The following is a 22,615-nucleotide window of genomic DNA, read 5'->3' as shown; positions in this document are numbered from 1 at the left end:
ACATGCTCTTGATATCCTTGAAATGTGAAGGAAGGGAAGAGAAATTTATATATAAACATATATATATCTCTGTCAGCTCTGCAATATAGAAAGATTATTATATGCTTTCTTCCCCCTTTTATTGATGAAGAAAGCAGTCTCTTTGCAGTCAGGCAGGATTTAGATCCTTGCCAGTAAAGTTATTTGTTTACCTGCTCTGTAACGTTTGCTCCTGGAGTTACTGCCATTCCTTTTTTAAGTGGGTGAACTGCTCCTTTGAGTGTTGCATTTCAAAGTTATATTTGATATATTGTCAGCCTGGATGCATATTCTGTATGGTGCCCTCCTCAGGAGGGTCGTACTGCTCAGAGTCTTGGCTAGAAGTGTTCATAAGTGGAGGGAAGAAAAAACACGAATAATAATTATATTACAGCCAATGTTTTTATTTTATTTTTACCTTTGGATACTTACATTTGAACACCAGTTGATTTCTTAGAGACTTACTTCAAACTCTATACTGTTCATTTTCCTCATTTTGTGCTTTCCTTCTTTCTGTTCCATACTATTATTGTATGTCTCTCTCCCTGATACAGAGATGTGTCCTCTCTTAAAGGGAATATCCCAAAGATCAGCCTGTTTACAATATCTTTCTGCTTTCGTGTTTCATTATCACCTCAAAGGTAACGTCTAAAATTGGATAAGTATGCTTCCTAAACCAGATGTAAACTGCCTCTTTTCTCCCAGTGCTAGAGCATTCTCTGCACTTTGTGTTAATTATTTCTAGTCTTCTCCAGAGTTTTAAGTCTGCTGTAGGTCCCTTTACTAAAATCAGTAAAGAACTGGAGCAGACATAAAGAAGAATAATTTAACAGTTGAAGGGAGCATTTTTGAAGACCTGTTAGGTTTTAAAGGCTAGCCTAGACAAGAGGAGGTAGTGACTGAATTTTTGTCTTAAAGCTATGTGATGGATTTCTGAGAATGAGTTTAGAGTTAACTGTTCTGTGTGTAGGTAACATGGAAGAAAGGGACCTGAGGTGGTTATTACAGTGTTTTGAAGGAAAGGTACCTCAGGAACTGCATGGGACAAAGAGTTGTGTCAGAGGGAGGCTAACTGTGGGTTCTCTTGTACCCTTCCAACCAGAAAAGGTCATCTTTTTTTTCTTTTTTCTTTTTTTTTAAGATTTTACTTGTTTGAGAGAGAGGCTCGAGTAGGGGGAGGAGCAGAGGGCAAGGGAGAAGCAGATGCTGAGCTGAGTGTGGAGCCTGATGCAGGACATGATTTCACAACCTTAGACCCAAGCTGAAATCAAGAGTCAGACCCTCAGCCAACTAAGCCACCCAGCACCCCAGAACAGATCATCATTTATTGTTATTGTTCATTATTGATCATTATTTATTGTTATTGTTCATGTTGGATGCATTTCCATAGTTCTCTGTCCCTGAGTCACTCTTTGAACTGTAGTGTGGTTGTTTACATTTCTTTATTTCCTACTAAATTTTAAGCACTGATTGGGTACCACAGGTGGTCAGAATTTTTTAATTAAAATAATGTGTTTAGGTAAATCAATGCAAAATTAGCTCCTACTATCGATCCAGGACAAATCTTTTCCACTACAATAGAAAGAGCTGTCATGTGCCTTGCTTGACTAGGAATTTATCACAGGTACATGTGCATGCATTTCTAGCTCAAATATCATTAAGTAGATACTACTAGATACTATGTGTTCTGCTCCTTTCCTGGTCATCTTGTGGTACATTAAGGATTTCCAGTTTTCTTCCCTTTTCCTTCAAACAGTTGCATAAAATTAGTTTTAAAATGTTTAAATGTAGGCCAGGAAGTTCGGGGGTAGGGATGGGGGGGATGCAGTGTGTGTGTGGGGGGCAATATCATTAAGTATGTTTCACCTTTTAGTTGTTTGAAGTTACATTCTTTTCTTACACAAGTATATATATTCTGTCTTTCCAGGCAATAAGTCCCCTAAGCTCTTTGTACTTAATTGGCCAAGTATATGATGGGAAAGCATCCCAAACGGTGCCTGTACCCTGCTGTCAGTGTCCAGTGGTATGAACGTCACACTGCCTTTGCGTTGTTTAGCCTGCCCGACTCAAAGACCGTGCCTGAGAGAAGTCATTCTTGAATGCTTAGCTGGACACTCAGCGACTAATTCATATTTTAGCAGGAGTTAACAGGTATAGGATATAGAATCCATCTTTGCCCCCCCCCAAAAATTTTATTTCATAATTTCATGAGGTCAGCTATTTTACGCATTTATACCTCTGCACAAAACCAGCCACCCTGTGTCTAAAAGTCCTCTTCCATGTTACTTTATAAGTTAAGAGGAGATGGGGAATTTGTCCATGTTGGTTGATTTTTTTTTTTTTAATTAAGAAAACATTTTAAACATAGAATTAAGGCTTTGCAGATACAGGTGAATCCATTTTATATCCTTTCTTGATTCCATTCTGTTTCCTTCTATCTCTCTACCTCCCCGAGTAACACGTCTTGGCAGTTGGCATGTATCCTTTCTGTTCGCCTTTCAGTATGCTTTGCACATATGTATGTGTCCATAGACTTTTATGTACTTTTAAACTTATGGAAGTGGTTCCGTATAGTATGTATCCTTTTACCACTTGTTTTTTTTGTAGGGACTGGTGCACATTGATACAGGGAAGGATTGTAGTTCATTGGAGCACAGTGGTGTAGTATTGTAGGATGAGATTGTGGCGTGTGTCATAGGCTGTCGCTTCCCATGTCTGAAGATGCATGTATCCTGACTTGTTTGAAAAGACCGAAAGTGAAAAATAAACTATATATTTGAGAGTCCTATTGATTGTTCTGCCGTGATTTAAAGGAGTGAGGCCAGACAAGTTTCCAGCTTCCTGAAATTTTATTTATCTCTACATGGTAGCAAATAAAAACTGCTGAAGAAAGACACTTCTGAAACAAACAACAACAGATTTATTGTCACAAGGCATGTCCCGGTAGGTTGCCCTATGTAGCAGTCATTGGTCTGCCACTTAATGGCTCTGTTCTTTTGGAGCCAGGTGCTTAGTGCTTGTGTCCTCCTTTTATTTATCTGTAAGAGAACAACAGTTCAGTGACCAAGCCTTTTGGCAGGTGCCTGGGGCATCAAGGTCAGTTAAACACTGATTGGTTATTGCAGGAACCTTGCTGGGTAGAGGTGAGCTGAGGGAGATTCCCCTATGTCGTGTAATGCCCACTTAAGTGTTATAATTTCTTTAGACTAGCCCCTACAAGTTTGAAATTTGGTGTTTTTTACTAGTATTCGCCTTTCCAAATCTCTGCAGAATATAAGCACTAGATATTTTCATCAGAACGGTTGCCTTCTCTCAGGTTACTTGTTTCGGGAGGGCCGAGCACTCTGCCTCACCCAGTGGCCCTGCCTGGGCAGGGCTCGCAAATGGACCAGTAGTTTCTCTGCAGTAGTTCTGCTTCTGTGAAAGCAGTTACACCGATGCAACACACATATGTGAATGCCGGGCTTTTATTTTTTATTTTTACACATAAAACTGTGACTGACCAGAAGTAACCTGTTTCCCACCCGCAGTGGCATCATTTGTTACAGCTGGCAACTGAGCTCTGCTGGGCCGATATTGCTGGCTGGTGGCTGGTGCCTACAAGTATTGGGCACAGCATTTTTGCCTAACTCATTTTCTTTTCTCCTATAGGAAACACGTACCTGTTGTTCAGTCGCTTTCTCTTCCCCCTCGATTTTCATCATTCAGTCATTCATACATCAAGAAGTCTATTATAGACACACAGTAATCCCTTTCTCTTCTCTCTTTTTGAGATCTTATCTAATTACTCTAGGAAAATATCCTCTTTTTTCATTCATTCAACAGATATCTATTGAAATCCTTATATACCTCCTCTTCCTTCATTCTATGTGTGAGTCAGAAAACAGCTGTAATCATGGCTGAATGTAATAACCGATTGAGTAATATAGAAGCCTCTCTATTTCCAGATAAGAGTTTCTGAAAGGCTGTTCATCAGTTCATGAGTGAGCAAGCCCATTGTTACTAAGGTTTCCTTTGCAGGCCAGAGATGCAGTTCTATGAAATAAGTGGGTAGACCAGTTCTTTAAAACCAAGCAAACCAGTCATTTATTCCAGAGTGGACCAACTTCCTCTAATTGGAAACTTTTAGAGATGAATTTAACTTCCTTTCTTGACAGAATGCATAAGGAACCCAGTCCAACCCTTGCCTCTCTGTCCGCTTTTTGGGGCAGATTTGAACTGGCTTTGAATCTCCTTAGCCACAAAAGAAGTTTTATCACACTTTGCAACTGCCTCATAACTTTGTTGTGAATGTTAAGAAAGCAACACATGTCAGATTCCTGGCACACAGTAGATAGTGGTAGAAGTTGCTACTCCTACCAGTGGAGTATTAGCTCTGTGTAGCAGACATTTGTGTATCTGACACATTGTAGATAGATACTCAGTAAATAATGAAAGGATAGATAGAGGCTCCTTATTGTTACATATGACAGAACTTAAAGAATTCTACCTAAAAAACAATAAAAGTAGGAAAGCCGAGGCTACATACAGAAAAGGTTGTTGTAAATTGTGGGTAATGTATCAGTTACAGGCAGGTCTGTTAAGTGTGGAAAGCACAAGTACTGTGAACCTACTTCTCAAGCTTACCCATGTTTTCTCTATTCCAGTGTTCCTCTTGGTCACCCAGTTCTGTTCCTTCTGAATCTTGCCTTCCCTCAGCTGTATACCTCTTTCTCATTTCTTCTCTTCCTCTGCCCCAGACTCTCTTTAAGTGTAGGTCTTTTCTTGAATGGTGTCTTTATATAGGTCTCTCTACCCAATTTTCTCTCCTTTTGACTTTCTCCCTTAACCATATGGCAGAGATTTTTTAAAGTAAACATGTACAGAGTTACATATGTATTTAATTTTTTTGGTTTTGTTCCTAATTCTAAAAATAATTAAGTAGGGCTTTTTTTTTTTTTTTAACTCCTAGAGTTTCTTTACCTTTGCAAGGCATGATTGATTGTAGTTCCTCTGTGATGCTTTACTAGAAAGAGTGAAAGCTTTTTGCTCCTGATCTAGGCTCCTAGTTTGTGAAGCATTTTAAAATATATCTTAAATTCCTTCCTGCAGCGGTTTTGCTTGAGATGTTTCTCCAGGTATTTCGAAATATTCTTCGACCCTCTTAAATGCTGGCTCCTTCTGCTTTTCACAGAGTCAGAACAGTTCATTTATTTATTTATTTTTTAAAGATTATTTATTTGACAGAGAGAGACAGCAAGAGAGGGAACACAAGTGGGGGGGAGCAGGAGAGGGAGAAGCAGGCTTCTTGCTGAGCAGGGAGCCCGATGCGGGGCTCAATCCTAGGACCCTGGGATCATGACCTGAGCTAAAGGCAGCAGCTTAACGACTGAGCCACCCAGGTACCCCTAGTTCATTTTTTTAATTGCTTCCATGTTCATCTGAGATCCTTTCAAAGGATGGCATGATTTTTCAACCACCTAAATGCAAAGAGCCTGTTCTTGGGAATTGTCCTTATCACCATAAAGTTGTTTTAATGGCATAGTTCTCTGTGCAGTTCTTACTGTTAAAATGATCGTATAGTGCATATAGTATAATATCCTCTTTTTTTAAAAGTCACACTTATTAGAAGTGCATAGGCTTATTAGAAATGCATGGTATAGGGTGCCTGGGTGGCTCAGTGGGTTAAGCCTCTGCCTTCGGCTCAGGTTGTGGTCTCAGGGTCCTGGGATCAAGCCCTGCATCCGGCTCTCTGCTCAGCAGGGAGCCTGCTTCCCCCTCTCTCTCTGCCTGCTGCTCTGCCTACTTGTGATCTCTGCCAAATAAATAAATAAAATCTTTAAAAAAAAATGCCTGGTACTTAGATGTTTTGTGAAAGTAAAAAGAAGGTCCGCTCCCCAAATTACATGGCACTAGAAGTCAGAATAGATTGTCATTGACAGGGGTGCCTGAGTGGCTCACATGGTAAGCGTCTGCTTTTAGCCCAGATCATGAACCCCGGGTCCTGGGATCAAGCCCCGCATCAGGCTCCCTGCTCAGCAAGGAACCTGTTTCTCCCTCTCCCTCTGCTGCTCCCCCTGCTTATGCTTTCTCTCTGTGTCAAACAAATAAAATCTTTTTTAAAAAATTGTCATTAACAAATACTGTATAATCCTAGGCCTTCAAATTCCAGGTGGGGTCAGTTTCCTTCTCTGTTCTTTTTCACTGTGATCCTTGACACTTCGCTGCCCTTTATTGACCATCCCTTCCAATCAACTCTTCCCTACCTAAAAATTTATTCCAATGAAAAGGCTGTATCACCTTTTGGGTGATAAAAGGTGAAACTGTAAATAGGGGTGCCTGGCTAACTCAGTTGGTAGAGCATGTAATTCTTGATCCTCGAGGTTGTAAGTTTGAGCCCCACATTGGGTGTAGAAAAGTATTTTTAAATAATCTTTTAAAAAAATCGCTGTGAATAAACAACTGTAAAAGCCTTTGTTTCATTTTTATTTTTTATTTTTTTTAAAGATTTTATTTATTTATTTGACAGACAGAAATCACAAGTAGGCAGAGAGGCAGGCAGAGAGGGGGAAGCAGGCTCCCTGCTGAGCAGAGAGCCCGATGTGGGGCTCGATCCTAGCAGCCTGGGATCATGACCAGAGCCAAAGGCAGAGGCTTTAACCCACTGAGCCACCCAGGCGCCCCCTTTGTTTCATTTTTAAAAATTAAGGGTAAAAAAGACTTTTTACATAGTACTTCAGTGGTTTTTGTTTTTTTTTTTTTTTTTAACTTATTTTATGTTCCCACTAGAGGGCATTCTTTCCTTTGATTTTTTTTAGTTCATAGCTTTTGTGTATTTATTTTACAGAACTGTTAAATAAAAAGGTAAATGCTGGGGATGTGAATGTGCTCAGATATCCCTCTTACAGAAAGGCATTGTCAGATATACACATTCTCTTCATTTAAGTTTCACCAGGGCCAATATCATAATTGAGGTTAAACTATTTCCTAGCATTTTTATCTTATAGCTTGGTCAGATGGAGATCACAAATATCCCACCATAACTTTATGATGTAGCTTGTGCAGTTACCATCTTATAAACCAGTGCTTACCAAATTCATTTATGACACACTATGGCTAACACTAGATTATTCAAAGATCAGTTGCCCGTTTTATTATGTGGTTAACTCAGTTTTTGCAGGATGTATTTAGTATAGGGTAGATGAACCTAAACAGTGTTTTTAATCCAGTAGATCTCAGTGCTACCACCCAGTGGTCCCCCAGCCTTGTCTCACACGGCAGTGTTTTGTTTGACAATATTTGAACTCTTATTTCTTTTTTTTTTTTTAAGATTTTATTTATTTATTTGACAGAAAGATAACAAGTAAGCAGAGAGTCAGGCAGAGAGAGAGGAGGAAGCAGGCTCCCCGCTGAGCAGAGAGTCTGATGCAGGGCTCGATCCCAGGTCGCTGGGATCATTACCTGAGCTGAAGGCAGAGGCTTTAACCCACTGAGCCACCAAGGCTCCCCGAACTCTTATGTCTGTTGTAACATCATACTATTCTTTGGGAACGTTAATTCTTAACATCTAATCAGAACCAAGTCCGTTCTTCCTATCAGGGAATTGGTAATTTTACATATACTTTGTATATGTTCTGTTTCAGATTTTCCTGAGCCTCCTGGTAACAGGTAGGACCGCAACTGTTAACCCAAGGGACAATGCAGCAACAAGCTAACTTATTTTCTCTAATAGGAACTGTAGATTGCCTATAGTTGACGCTAAGGGAGCAAATTCTGTTAGTCTGTGTTACACAATGAATTCAGACAGATATACTTAGAAGGGACTCTGTTTTGGGGCACCTGGGTGGCTCAGTGGCTTAAAGCCTCTGCCTTCGGCTCAGGTCATGATCTCAGAGTCGTGGGATCGAGCCCCGCATGGGGCTCTCTGCTCAGCAGGGAGCCTGCTTCCCCCTCTCTGCCTGCCTCTCCGCCTCCTTGTGATCTCTCTCTCTGTCAAATGAATAAATAAAATCTTAAAAAAAAAAAAAAAGAAAGAAAGAAAGAAGGGACTCTGTTTTTTGTTTTTTGTTTTTTTTTTTTTAAGATTTTATTTATTTATTTGTCAGAGAGAGAGAGAGGGAGGGAGAGCAAGCACAGGCAGACAGAATGGCAGGCAGAGGCAGAGGGAGAAGCAGGCTCCCTGATGAGCAAGGAGCCCGATGTGGGACTCGATCCCAGGACGCTGGGATCATGACCTGAGCTGAAGGCAGCTGCTTAACCAACTGAGCCACCCAGGCGTGAAGGGACTCTGTTTTAAGTGGGAAATCTGGGCTCCTTTTCAAAGCTAAATGAGGCTTGGTAATTCTAAGTGGGAGTGGAGGAAGATGTGGCTGCTGTTGAGAAACTGCCGCAAAGCCCATGCCTGCTTCTGTGCTTTGCTTTCCAGTCAGAAGGTGGTATGGAATCTTGTGTAAAATTAGATATTGACTCATTAGGTATTGATTTAAGCTTATGTTGACAGATTAGAAGTATTAAATTAGAAGTGTTAAATGGCAGAGTTAATACAATGAGAAGGGCAGGCTGTGTGGAGAACTATGTGGTAATAAAACATTTTCACCTCAATTTTTTATTCATAGTCCCCTAATCACACACACACAAAAACCCTCCCTCGAATACTTGCCACCATAGATTATTATAAAGTAACTCTTAGGTTTTAAGAAACCCTGCTAGGAACTTACCCTACATAGTGTTTGGTGGTTTGGCTGAAATAAGTATTTGTGTTTGAAATAATAACTTTGAATCCTAAACATTGTTTAATGTCTTAAGTGTTTAAGAAGTTAGAAAACATATACGGGTCGCCTGGATGGCTCAGTCGAGTAAGCATCTGCCTTTGGCTCAGGTCATGATCTCAACGTCTTGGGATCAAGCCCCTAGTCGGGCTTCCCGCTCAGCGGGGAGTCTGCTTGTCCTTCTGCGTCTAACCTCTTGCTTATGCTTGCTCTCTCTCTTTTTTTCTCTCAAGTAAATCTTTTTTTTTTTAAAGTTAGAAAATATACATTTTAGAAATGACTCCCATCAAAAAACAACAACAACCCTACTTCTTTTTTTTTTTTTAAAGATTTTATTTATTTATTTATTTGACAGAGAGAGAGAGAGATTACAAGTAGGCAGAGAGGCAGGCAGAGAGAGAGAGGGAAGCAGGCTCCCTGCTGAGCAGAGAGCCCGATGTGGGACTCGATCCCAGGACCCTGAGATCATGACCTGAACCAAAGGCAGCGGCTTAACCCACTGAGCCACCCAGGCGCCCAACAACAACCCTACTTCTTAAGATTTTATTGTTTTTAAGTAATCTCTATACCCAGCATGGGGCCGAGACACAATCCCAAGCAAGGGTCGCATGCTGAACTAACTGAGCCAGCCAGGCGCCCAGCAACCCTGTTTCTTAAAGGTCTGACAGTTACTGAACTGCAGCTGGGCTGTGGGTGAAGCCTCCCACCACCCCACACCCTCATCCTGCAGGAGAACTATGGGCATTTAGATTTAGGTAACTTAGAATTATATCGGAAGAGTGAAACAGGGAAGGGACGAGCATCATCAGACCTTCTGCTCAAAGTGGTGGTTGCAGAGTTTGGTGGTGTCACCATGCAGTTGCCGAAAGTTTTGTTCATTATACCCGTCAGCAGGCGCCCCCACTATGGAAAGAAAAGCCAGGCCTGAAGGGTGACCTCAGAGGGGACACACCAAAAAGTTAGTGTTCAAAGCTGGGTTTTCCTTTCTGCCACCTTTTTAGCACAGTTCATGCCACATATGTTTGGCAAAGTTAGTGTATCCAATTACGTTAAACTTCGGTTGTGATCTGAATAGTTATTTACCCCTTGTCAGTATCTTTAATGTTATGAAGCATTGGCCTGCCTGGCAGCTGTTTTGAATGAGCAAATTTTGAAATATTCCATCTTTTTGCTCAAATACCATCTTTTCTTTGAAGCTTTGTTGCCCACACAATTTTTCCTTTTCTGCTTTATTTTTCTCCATAGCGCTTTCTCCTGATTTGCTTTACAGCTTCATTTGTTTCTATACCTGTCTTCACCCACTAAAATGTTAGCTTCACAGGGGCAGAGCTCTGTGTGTTTTATTGCTCTTGCCCCACGGCCTAGAACATGGTAGGCACTCAATCAGTATTTACTGAATTTGCTGAAAAACTGTTGGCTTGATGCCATCATTGGCTTTCAGTGTAACTTCGTGAGATCTCAGTACAACTTGGAAAATCTTAACAATCTGGAAGGGTGTTTTGAGGGCTGATTTATTTATTTATTTTTTTTAAGGTTTATTTATTTGACAGACAGATCACAAGTAGGCAGAGCAGTGCGGGGCGGGGTGGCGGGTGGCGGGGGCGGGGGGGGGGGGGCGCGGAAGCAGGCTCCCTGCTGAGCAGATAGCCTGATGCGGGGCTTGATCCCAGGACACTGAGATCATGACCTGAGCCAAAGGCAGAGGCGTAACCCACTGAGCCACCCAGGTGCCCCTTGAAGACTGATTTAAAAGCTTGTATATACTAGCACTTATATTGAATATTAGTATACCAGAAAATGTGATAACATCATCTTAATACATCCAAATGAAATAATGTAAGACCTTCAGGGGCACCTAACTGGCTCAGTTGGAGGAGCATACGACTCTTGATATCAGGGTCATGAGTTCAAGCCCCATGTTGGGTGTAGGAATTACTTAAAGGAAAAACAAGAGTGGTACTACAGACCCCATTTACCAGATCTAAAAGTGTGTCAGTCCTAACCTTTCAAGATCACTGAGGGCTCCATACCCCTCAGAGGGAACCACTGACCAAAATTTTAACATTCCATTTTCCTTTTATAGTTTCATTACATGTTTGATTTCCTAAACTAGATAGTGTTTTTGGATTTTAAACTATATATATCCATTTGAGACTTTGTTTCAGTCATGTGAGATTCTTGGGAGTCCTTGCCTGCGGCTATGATGCATTGTCTTTTTTTTTTTAAATATTTAATTTACTTATTTGACAGGGAGTTAGAGAGGAAACACAAGCATGGGGAGGGGGAGAGGGAGAAGCAGGCTCCCTGCTGAGCAGGGAGCCCGATGCAGGGCTCCATTCCAGGACCCTGGGATCATGACCCGAGCTGAAGGCAGTCGCTTAACAACTGAGCCACCCAGATGTGCTATGATTCATTTTCTAATCCATGCTATAATATAGACTGTTATGGGGCCTTTGGGTTGTTAACACCCCACCTCCCCCATGCCCATTGCAAAAACTGCTGTGAACATTCTTCTACGTTCTTCTGATACACATAGACAAAAGATTCCCCAGGGAATCTACTTACAAGTAAAGTCTCAGACTCCTAGGAATTGCACAGATTTAACTTGAGTAGAATGTGAACAAAATTTTCCAAGTTGTTGTATTGATGTATGCTCCCACTAGCAGAGTAGAAGTGTTTCTGTTGTATCTTCGCTAGCATAGCCTCACTAGCATTTGAAATCCTCAGATTTCTAGGTTTTTGCCAGACTGGTAGTTGTGAAATGATAGCTTGTGAGTTTGTACTTCTTTGATGACTGATGAGATTGAGCATATTTTCATGTATTTCCTAGTCATTTGTATTTATTGTTCTTTGTAGTGCCCACTCAAGTCTTTGCCCATTTGCCCATTTTTCTGTTAGATGTTGGTCATTTTCTTACTGATAATGTCAGAGTTCTTAGTGTATTCTGAACCCCAAACTCTTGTCTGTTGTCCATGTTGCACGTGTCATCATTTTCAGGGCCTTTTCTTTCCATCGCTAGGAATGGAAAGAGCATTTAAGGGCTCCTTTTAGGGCATTTAGAGCTTAATGTAGTTAAACTCATGGTTTGGATCGTGTGTGTGTGTTTTAAGAAATTGTTTCCTACTCTGAGCACATAAAGATATTTCCCTATATTGTCTTCCAGAGATTTTTTTCCCCCCATTTTCCTTCAGCATTTGTCTTTAAACCATCTGGAATTGATGTTTCTGTGTGGGGTCTGTGGCGGAGATCTGATTTTATTTTCCCCACATATGGATAATCACCTGTCCTGGCACCATTCATTGTCTCCTCCTTCCTTTCCCCCACTAATCTTCTAGGGCCTTTGTTGTCATAAAATAGATTTCAACATGTTGTCATAAAATAGATTTCAACATCTGTTTTGGGCCTTCTATTCTGTTTCATTGGTCAGTTGATCTGTCTCCATGCTAGTAGTATCCTGTCTTAATTACTGTACTTTTATTATTTTTTAGTTTTTTAAGTCTTTATTTGTGAGACACAGAGAGAGTGCGCGCACTGGTGAGCAAACATGCACAGAGGAGGGGTGAGGCAGGGAGAGGGACCAGCAGACTTCCTAATGAGGAGAGCCCCATGTGGGTCTCCATCCCAGGATCCTAACATCATGACTTGAGTCTAAACTAAGAGTCCGAGCCTTAACACTTAACCAGCTGAGCCACCCAGGCACCCCTAACTATAGCTTTATAATAGCGCTTGATATGTTAAGCAGATCCCTCCATCTTATTTTTCTTCAGGAACATCTTGGTTATTATTGGCCTTTTGCAACTTTCATAAAAATTTGAGTCAGTTTGTCATGTTCCACAAAACGTTTTTTTGTGATTTTGATTAGAATTGCTTTGATTCTATCAATCGATTTAGGGAGAATTGACATTTCATTTAATTGAAGCTTCCCATCTGTGAAGCTGATACTTTTATTTTTTAAAGTCCTTTAAATGTCTTTGAGCGTGTGTGTGTGTGTGTATTATTTATTTAAAGCTTTTATTTTTTTATTTTTTTTATGTACTCTCTGCATCCATCATGGGGCTCGAGCCTACAACCCCAAGATCAAGAGTTGGCACACCCCACCCACTGAACCAACCAGGCATCCCTGAATATATGTGCACTTACTTGCTTCATAAAGAGCTGCCTTTCTTTGGTTAGATTTATTGATAGGCATTTTTTTAATGCTGTTTGCAAATGCCATAATTTTTTTTTAATTTAAAATTTTTTTAATTTAAATTTTATTTTTTATAAACATATATATTTTTATCCCCAGAGGTACAGGTCTGTGAATCGCCAGGTTTACACACTTCACAGCACTCACCATAGCACATACCCTCCCCAATGTCCATAACCCCACCCTCTTCTCCCAACCCCCATCCCCCCATCAACCCTCAGTTTGTTTTGTGAGATTGAGAGTCACTTATGGTTTGTCTCCCTCCCAATTCCATCTTGTTTCATTTACTCTTCTCCTACCCCCTTAACCCCCCATGTTACATCTCCTCTCCCTCATATCAGGGAGATCATATGATAGTTGTCTTTCTCCGATTGACTGATTTCAATTCGCTAAGCATGATACCCTCTAGTTCCATCCACGTCGTCGCAAATGAAATGCCATAATTTTTTAAAGTTATTTTCATTAGGAATGTAAATCAGAGTAACAGATCCACCATATTGTTGGAAATGCTTAGAACATTTTACTATGTTGTTTCTAGTCATTTTGGGAAGGAAATATGGGGTTAAATATGTACCTTAAAAATTTTATAAAAATGAAATGGAGTTTGGCCTATTACAGTTGCTAATTAATGATATTTCTTTTTTTAATAGGTGTCAGCTGTGATGCATGTTTAAAAGGAAATTTTCGAGGTCGCAGATATAAGTGTTTAATTTGCTACGATTACGATCTTTGTGCATCTTGTTATGAAAGTGGTGCAACAACAACAAGGCATACAACTGACCACCCGATGCAGTGCATTTTAACAAGAGTAGATTTTGGTATGTATTTAGTTCACATTCTAATGGGTTGTCATCTAGAAATTTGTGTGTATGTGTGTGAAAAAGGAAAGGCAAAATGTTCTAAGACTCTTGCCAATAGGATACATTAAAAATAACATGAATCTTACTTCTATATTCTAATAATTCTCTTAATCATAGCTTAATTGTTCATGAAAGCCATTCAGAGATCTGTAAAACTGATAAGGTCTGAGATGGAAGAGTGCCTCAGCAGAAAAGGAGTAAAGCCAATGGGCTGTTCTTGCCAACAGCATACAGTATTCGTGCTCTGATTATCAGAAAGCAGACTGTTTCTACAGTTGATTAGAAGACCTTATTAAGTGATAAGAAAAGCTATAAATGTTTCATGCTGTAATTTCTTACCTAGTCAGCACTTGTTATCTTTCTGTTTACAGCCATCACAGTTGCTGTGAGGTAGTATCTCATGGGTTTTTTGTTGTTTCGGTTTTTTTTTTTTTTAAAGATTTTATTATCTATTTGACACAGAGAGAGAGATCACAAGTAGGCAGAGAGGCAAAGAGAGAGGCAGGAAGCAGGCTCCTCGCTGAGCAGAGAGCCTGATGCAGGGCTGGATCCCAGGACCCTGAGATCACGACCTGAGCCGAAGGCAGAGGCTTAACCCACTGAGCCACCCAGGCATCCCTCTCATGTTGTTTTTTTTTTTTTTTTTTTTTTTTTTTTTTTTTAAGGTGTTTATTTGACAGAGAGGGATCACAAGTAGGCAGAGAGCCAGGCAGAGAGAGGGGGGGGGGAAGCAGGCTCCCCGCTGAGCAGAGAGCCCGATGTGGGGCTCGATCCGAGGACCCTGAGATCATGACCTGAGCCAAGGGCAGAGGCTTAAACCAATGAGCCACCCAGGTGCCCCTCTCACAGGGTTTTGATTCGTGTTTCTCTGATGGCTAATGATAGTGACCATCTTTTCTTATGTTTACTGGTCATGCAGTAGATCTGCATTGGAGAAATAACAGTTCAGATCCTTTGCCCATTTTTAAATTGGGTAATATGTCTTTTTTATTACTGAGTTTTAATAGTTCCTTGTATACTCTTTATACAAGTTCCTTATCAGGTGGATGATTTGCAGAAATTTTCTTGCATTCCATGAGTCTTTTCACCTTTTTCTTTTTTTTAAGATTTTATTTATTTGACACAGAGAGAGGGGACAAGTAGGCAGAGTGGGAGGGAGAGGGAGAAGGAGGCTCCCTGCTGAGCCTGATGCAGGGCTCCACCGCAGGACCCTGGGATTATGACCTGAGCCGAAGGTAACTTTTTAACCAACTGAGCCACCCAGCCCCCCAACCCCGACTTTTATTTATTTATAAAACTAGGCTCCCCGTCCAATGTGGAGCCTGATGCAAGGCTTGAACTCAGGGCCCTGAGATCAAGAGTTGGACACTTGACTGACTGAGCCACCCAGGCACCCTGTGTCTTCACTTTTTTGATGTGTGTTTTAAAGCACAGAAGTTTTAATTTTTTCTTTTTTTTTAAGATTTTATTTATTTATTTGACAGACAGAGATCACAAGTAGGAAGAGAGGCAGGCAGAGAGAAAGGAGGAAGTAGGCTCCCTGCTGAGCAGAGAGCCCGATGCGGGGCTCAATCCCAGACCCCAGGATCATGACCTGAGCCGAAGGCAGAAGCTTTAACCCACTGAGCCACCCAGGTGCCCCAGAAGTTATAATTTTGATGATGTCCAGGTTATTTTTTCTTTTGTTATGTTTTTGGTATCACATCTAAAAAACCGTTGGCCAATCTAAGATCATGAAGATTTAAAACAATGTTTTCTTCTAAGAGTTTTATTGTTTTAGCTTTTACCCTTAGATCTTTGATCCATGTTGCATTAATTTTTGTACATGGAATGATGAGGTAGACCATTTTTTGCATATGGATACCCAATCATTCCAGCATCATGTGTTGAAAAAGACTGTTGTTTATCCAACGAATTGCTTTGACATTCTTGTTAAAAATCGGTTGACCTGAAGTAAGGTTGGGGAGATGGGGTGATGTTGGTCACAAGGTACAGAGTTCTATTATGCAAGATGAATAAGCTCTAGAGAGCTGATATATTTGGTATGATGACCATAGTTAACAATATTGTATAACTGAAATTTTTGGAGAGGATAGATCTTAAATCTTTTCAACACACACATACAGGTAACTTTGTAGAGGTGGTTGTTATGTTAGCCTGATTTTGGTGATCTTTTCACAGTACGTACATGTATCAAAACATCAATTTGTATACCATAAGTATACACAATTTTTATGTGTTTAAGATATGTCAGTAAAGCTATTAAAAAAGAAAAGTTGGTGGACCATAAATATGTCTATTCCTAGACTCTCAGTCTATTTCATTGATTTATATCTTTCTTTATGCCAGTACCACACTATCTTAATTACTATAAGCTTATAGTAAGCTTTGAAATTGACAAGCGTGAGTCTTCCATTTTGTTTTGTTTTGTTTTTGTTTCTTTCAAGATTGTTTTGGGTATTCTAAACCCTTTGAGTTTCTAAGAAAGAATTTTAGGATCAGCTCATCAAATTTCGGCAAAGAGGCCAACGGGGATTTTGATGGGGATTGTTTTGAATCTGTAGATCGCTTTGGAGAGCAACGGTGTTAAGTCTACCAGTCCATAAACATGAGATGTTTTTCCATTTATTTAGGTCATCTTTGATACTTTCCAACAAAGTTTTGTAGTTACCAGAGGATAAGTTTTATACTTCTTTCATTAAATGTGTTTCTAAGTATTTTATTCTTTTTGTTATTGTAAATGGATTTTAAAAATTTTACTTTTAGATTGTTCACTGCAAGTGTATAGTAGAACAATTGGTTTTTGTACATAGATTTTATATCCTATAATGTTTTTGTTGTTTATTCTAATAGTTTTTTAGTGGATTTTTTTAGCATTTTCTCCTTTTTTTTAATTAATTATTTTTATTAGCATATAATGTATTATTTGCCCCAGGGGTACAGGTCTGTGAATCGCCAGGCTTACACATTTCACAGCACTCACCATATCACATTCCTTTTTTAAAAAAAATAATATTTATTTATTTATTTATTTATTAGATTTTATTTATTTATTTGACAGACAGAGATCACAAGTAGGCAGAGAGACAGGCAGAGAGAGAGGAAGGGAAGCAGGCTCCTGGCCAAGCAGAGAGCCCAATGCGGGGCTTGATCCCAGGACCCTGGGATCATGACCTGAGCCAAAGGCAGAGGCTTTAACCCACTGAGCCACCCAGGCGCCCCAATGTTTATTTATTTTAAGAGAGAGGGGGGGCAGGGAGGGGCAGAGGGAGAGAACTTTTGAGTGCAGAACCTGAAGTGGGTCTCAGTCCCATGACCCATGAGATCATGACCTGAGCCAAAACTGAGAGGCAGATGCTAGATGGTTTTACTTCTTCCTTTGCATGTAGCTGCTTTTCTTTCTTTTTTTCTTTTTTTTTAAAGATTTTATTTATTTATTTGACCGAGAGAGGGAACAGAAGCGGGGAGTGGGAGGGGGAGAAGCAGACATCCGCCAAGGAAGGAGCCCAATGCGGGGCTTGATCCCAGGACACTGGAATCATGACCTGAGCTAAAGGCAGACCTTAGCAACTGAACCACCCAGGCGCCCCATCATCTAGCTGCTTTTCATTTTGTTTCCTTGCCTAATGACTAGACACTCCAGAAAATAATGAATAGAAATGGCGAGAGTTGGGCTGCATGGGTGGCTCAGTTGGTTGAGCTTCTGACTCTTGATTTTGGCTCAGGTCTTGGGATCTTGGGATCTAGCCCCACCTTGGGCTCACATGGAGTCTGCTTAAGAGTCTCTCTCCCTCTCCCTTTGCTCCTCTTTCCTGAGTGCATTCTCTCTCTCAAATAATCTTTAAAACAATAATAATCTTTAAAATAATAATCTTTTAACAATTGGACATCTTTAAAAGAATGGACATTTTTATCTTGTTCCAGGTCTTAGGGAGGAAGACATCAGTCTTTTCACCAATAAGTATGATGTTAGCTATGGGTTTCTTGTATGTGCTCTTTATCAGGGGAACAAGTTTTATTCATTTTTATATATTTATCCACATCTACCCCAAATCCACCTGGCAAGTCTTATGCATATAATAAATGGGTAAATATTTTCAAGATAGTCTGAATCTTCCTAAAAACGAATGTGAACAAATCTGTCATGTAGTGAATACTCTTTCATTTTCTCTTCTCACAAAAATGGTCGTATCTTATTAAGCATTTGTGTCATGTTACATATAGTTCTTTATAATAAAGGGACGTAACATACTAAATATACTTGCAATTGTATTTCCTTTTGTACTACTAATGGAGAAAAATAGAACTTGAAATGTATGAGGCAAACAAATTATTTGCATGGAATATCTTTAATTGGTTGGTTCTTCAGTAACCAGTTTGGACAGAGTATGTTGTGGTAGTGCTCCATTCACGTTAGCATTTTACAAGAACTGAATGCCTCGGGTCCCTCCTGCTGTAGGAATGGTGTGTGCTTTAGACAGGTAACTGCATCTGGGAGTTGGCGTATTGATCGTAGTCGCATACTATGAGCACTTGTGTTCTTGTATTAGGATACACCCTGCTGATTGGTTTTTTTTTTTCTTTTAGGATTTTATTTTTAAGTAATCTCTACACCCAACATGGGGCTTGAACTCACAATCCCAAAATCAAGAGTCACACATACTCCACCAATTGAGTCATGAGGCGCCCCTCACCCTGCTAATTCTTTGTGTGAGATTGGCAATTGCTGCACATAAGAGATAAAGAAAAAATAAATTACAATAAAATTAGAACTAGATGTGAAATGAGAGCTGTTTCAAAATTAAATGAAGGGAGAGGGTGCCTGGCTGGCTCAGTCAGAAGAGCATGTGACTCTTGATCTTGGGGTCATGAGTTTGAGCCCCACCTTGGGTGTAGAGATTACTTAAAGTCTTCAAAAAAAAAAAATCAAAATTAAATGAAGATATTAGAAGTTATTTGCTTTATTTTTCTCTTAAGGCAATAATAGCTATATGGGTAGAAAAGAAATTTTGGAGGGGTGTCACAGAGTCCAGGGAGAATAAGGATGTTGCATAAGTAAGAGAGGTTCCCAAGCACTCCTTGACAGAGTAAGGTTGTTGGAGATTTCACGCATACTTCTGTGTTACATTATTGTACCTTCTGTTTACATTTTTATGTAGTTAAAAAAAAAAGGTTAAAAAAAACCCCAAAAAACCAATAATTATTTCTTACTACAACTCCACGTTATTTTTCAGATTTATACTATGGTGGGGAAGCTTTCTCTGTAGAGCAGCCACAGTCTTTTACTTGTCCCTATTGTGGAAAAATGGGCTATACGGAGACATCTCTTCAAGAACATGTTACTTCTGAACATGCAGAAACATCAACAGAAGTGGTAAGTGAAGCAGCCTTGTGTCTAAAAGGATGTGTCGAAGTACATTATTTCTACAAAAATAAAGCTAGGTCACTGTCAGCTTATCTCCTGCTAAGTGGACTGATACTGTTGGCATAATAGTTATTAAAATTATCTTTTAACAGCAAGTTTTACACATCCTTGGAGGCTGCACATGTGCAAGATAGCACGCTTCATTTGTTCACACTAGCCTTTCTTACCCTGTTGCCAAAAGTGCAGTGTGGAATCTTGACCAAATTCAGGAGCCCTTAGCAAAGGCCCTGTGCGCAGGGTGAAAGCACCCAGCCTGCAGCACAGCTCTTTCTGGAGTATTCTTGCTACCTACCTGCTTCATTTCTCTTCGATGAGGAAACCCTTGTCGGAAAATTTTTAAATCTTAAGTCATTAAGTATAGTAATCCTTTGTCCCATCTCATTGTAACAGATCACTTACTCAGTTTTCATCAGATCAAAGCTGTAAGGTCCTTAGAAATTCCTCCTACTCTAATTTTCCCCTTTGGCTAAAAACCAAGGACTTAGAATAATGCACAAAGAAAATCTTGCCTTGAAAGCCTTTTGGATATTTTATTTGACATCTGAGTCAGCATATACTCAACTTTTAAGAAATGATAAGGTACACCCCCCCTTTACCATGGGTAATAGTAAATAAAGTAAGAGATGAGAGGTGGAACTCTGGGTCTGGAATTTGGAGAATTTTGGCACAAGCAGTTGCACATTGCATCAACTAATAAGCCCCTAAGTGTACTCAAACCAAATTAGCTGAAAGCTCAAGAGAAATAGTGTGTCCAGGGACACACGGCTACTAAGGGGCAGAGCCAGGTGTTTGAACTCAGCCAGAGTCCCTCCGGGTTGTAGAGTCCCTACTTAACCACTGTCCTCTTTTCTCTGGCTACAGCTCTGCTGTTACGCTTGTGTGTAATTCAGGTTCACTTCTGTTCCCGTTTACACTGCTTAGCTGGATGCTTAAGTTGCTCAAGAGATTATAGTTCAACATTTGGTAATTTACATTACGCTTGTCCTCCAGCCAAATCTTACTACCCTAACAGCTCAGAACTGCTCTCGTCTTGCACCGTCTTGCAGCCTCAGAAAACCTGTTGTCACGGTTTACTACTGTTCTTAATCTGTTCTTCTTCTGTAAAGGTGACTTTACTTCCTTCGGGAACAGTCCCAGGTACCAGTCTGAGGAATGTGGGCTTGATTGCATCTCTGTCCTGGTTGTTGGAGGAAATTGGGAGTAATTTCTTTTTGACTTAATTTCTTTGAAGTTTGGGTACTTTAGTTACCTAGATACAGTAGAGAGGGGTGTCCCCATTGAAGGAGGCATTCTTAAAATCGTTACTAGGTGGTAGGTCCTGGTACAGCGCATTCATCACCCCACCCAGACAGGAAGGCTACTCGGTATTCTGCATCCGCAATGGGAGAATCTAGCAGAAAGTTAAGTCCTTTCCATGAATGAAAGGCTATTCTTTAAATAAGAATCAGTAGGTCTGCCTCAGCAGCTTTGCCTTTATTTTTTCCTGAGAGTAAACACTCAAATTTGTTTACACTCCTCTATACCTGATCCATGGTTTGAAAATTAAATACTTGCTGTCTACAAATAATTTCGTGGTGTGTCTCTCAGAAGTCCTCTTCAGTACGTACCTGGAAAGTTCGCAGGCTTTCAGCACATAGCTCAAGACAATGGCCTTACTGTTTTTCGAATGATGTTGGTAGAGTATTTTAGGGATTGTTGCCTCCTCATCAGCCCTAGTCTGCATGAACACTACATCTGCCATGTGTTTCCACCCAGGCATTTCAAGTGAAAAACGGCAAGTAAGCAAGAATCTTTGATATGAAGGACAGGGTTTTTTCTTCACATAAGTCATGTCCTCCTCAATCCCAGGCTGCACCATGTATGGCTTCGTGACTACTCTCCATTGCTGGAGGACTGGTGCCTGTGCCACCCCAGTTATTAAATATTTTCAGTGGCTCTCCGTACACGTTTGGAGCATATTATCAGCTCTCATAACATTACAGTTGTATAAATGTCCGGGTGATGTTACTAGGTGTCCCCTTGCTAGGTGTACTCCACCCCCCATTGCAGTGTTTTGCCAAAGTCATGGTTAGTCAAACATGGAAAAGTTCTGGATTTTAAGAATGACTCATCATTTTGGTAGGGGACTGTATTCATTTAACAATTAACTGTCTCTCCTTTTCTCTTCCTGTTGTACAGTTTTCTTTCTGAATGCTCAGTGTGCAGTGTACTGTCTTCTTTTGCCCCTGTGTTCCCTGCATGTGTCCTCTAGGCCAGCTGTTTGTATCTTCCTAGAGGACTTAAGGATCTCACTCCTCTAACCAGCATCCATCTGGAACATGTAGGGGCAAGAGGCTATGTCACTGCAGGTGTCATTGTTACCAGTAATAAGCATTTACTGATACCTGACACAGCTAGCAAGAAAGTCTACTGAAGGTTAATTTCCAAAACAACTTTGTAGACAACTTTGTAACCTTGTCTATATTTTTGTTTCCTTTCTCAGCTAGGGACTCTAAGGCCCCAACCTCTGATTTGCCTCCATTCTTAAGATTAATTTGCAGTTACTCAAGAGACTTTTGGTTTTGAGGGTATGGAAGGGACCTTCAGAGCCAGATACTGTGAAAAACAACATCAGATATAGAATGCATAGTGAAGGTGATGACTAGTTAAAATGTAAGAGGCAGATTGGGTATAATCTCAGGAGTTACACCAAATATGATAAACAGTTTGATTTTGAAATTAAGCGTGAGTTCTTAAAATCCCTGGGAGTTGGTAGATGGGGTTAGTTAACTGGATTTTAGTTGTGGGAAGAATTAAGAGGGGAAGGAGCGCAGTATGTAATTTTAAATTCCATCAATCTGGTAGTAGAGGTGAGCAATCGTGGTCAAATGCGATTTGCAAATATGGATTATTGAGGAAGTGTTGGGATGGTGGAAGAAACATGGTAGGTAGAAAAACTTTTCTTTGGACGTAGGAGGGAACTGAGAAAAAACTCCTGAGATTTTTTCTTCGATCTTCCATTTGAGCTTGCACTGCCCCTAACTAGAAAGCCTTCAGGGATTTTGTTGCTTTTAGATGAAACACGCTGCAACGTTTCATTAATGATACGTAGTTAATCATCTTTCACTCCTTCCTTTAGTAAATCTCTTCTAATTTATCTGTAGAAAATTATGCTTAAAAGATAACAGCACTTTTTTGTTTACCAACATTTCTTCCCACTTCCAGAAAATTATGAACAGAACCGCAGGGCTCAAATAGGTCATTGCTGGAAAATTTTTGCTTTCTGTTTTTCATTTGATGTATCTGTTCATTTTCATCGCCCTCCAGAACGGGGGTTAGGGCAGTGGCCAGCGTTTGAATTCTCTTCCTTTATGTGAATGATACATTACCCTCCCTT

General features: G+C 40.2%; 1 protein-coding gene across 2 annotated transcripts in view; it reads left to right on the top strand.

The window, feature by feature from the left end:
* Positions 1–22,615, top strand: part of KCMF1 (potassium channel modulatory factor 1) — a 74,096-nt gene that overhangs the window by 33,048 nt on the left and 18,433 nt on the right. For both annotated transcript variants that reach the window (XM_047744836.1, XM_047744837.1), the window contains 2 exons: positions 13,605–13,772; positions 19,049–19,188. In XM_047744836.1, the coding sequence (XP_047600792.1) occupies positions 13,605–13,772; positions 19,049–19,188 (308 nt within the window). The remainder of the gene's footprint in view (positions 1–13,604; positions 13,773–19,048; positions 19,189–22,615) is intronic.

This window comes from Lutra lutra, chromosome 9, assembly GCF_902655055.1.
Source record: "Lutra lutra chromosome 9, mLutLut1.2, whole genome shotgun sequence".
Lineage (NCBI taxonomy): Eukaryota > Metazoa > Chordata > Mammalia > Carnivora > Mustelidae > Lutra > Lutra lutra.
This window is presented reverse-complemented; position numbering and strand designations above follow the sequence as displayed.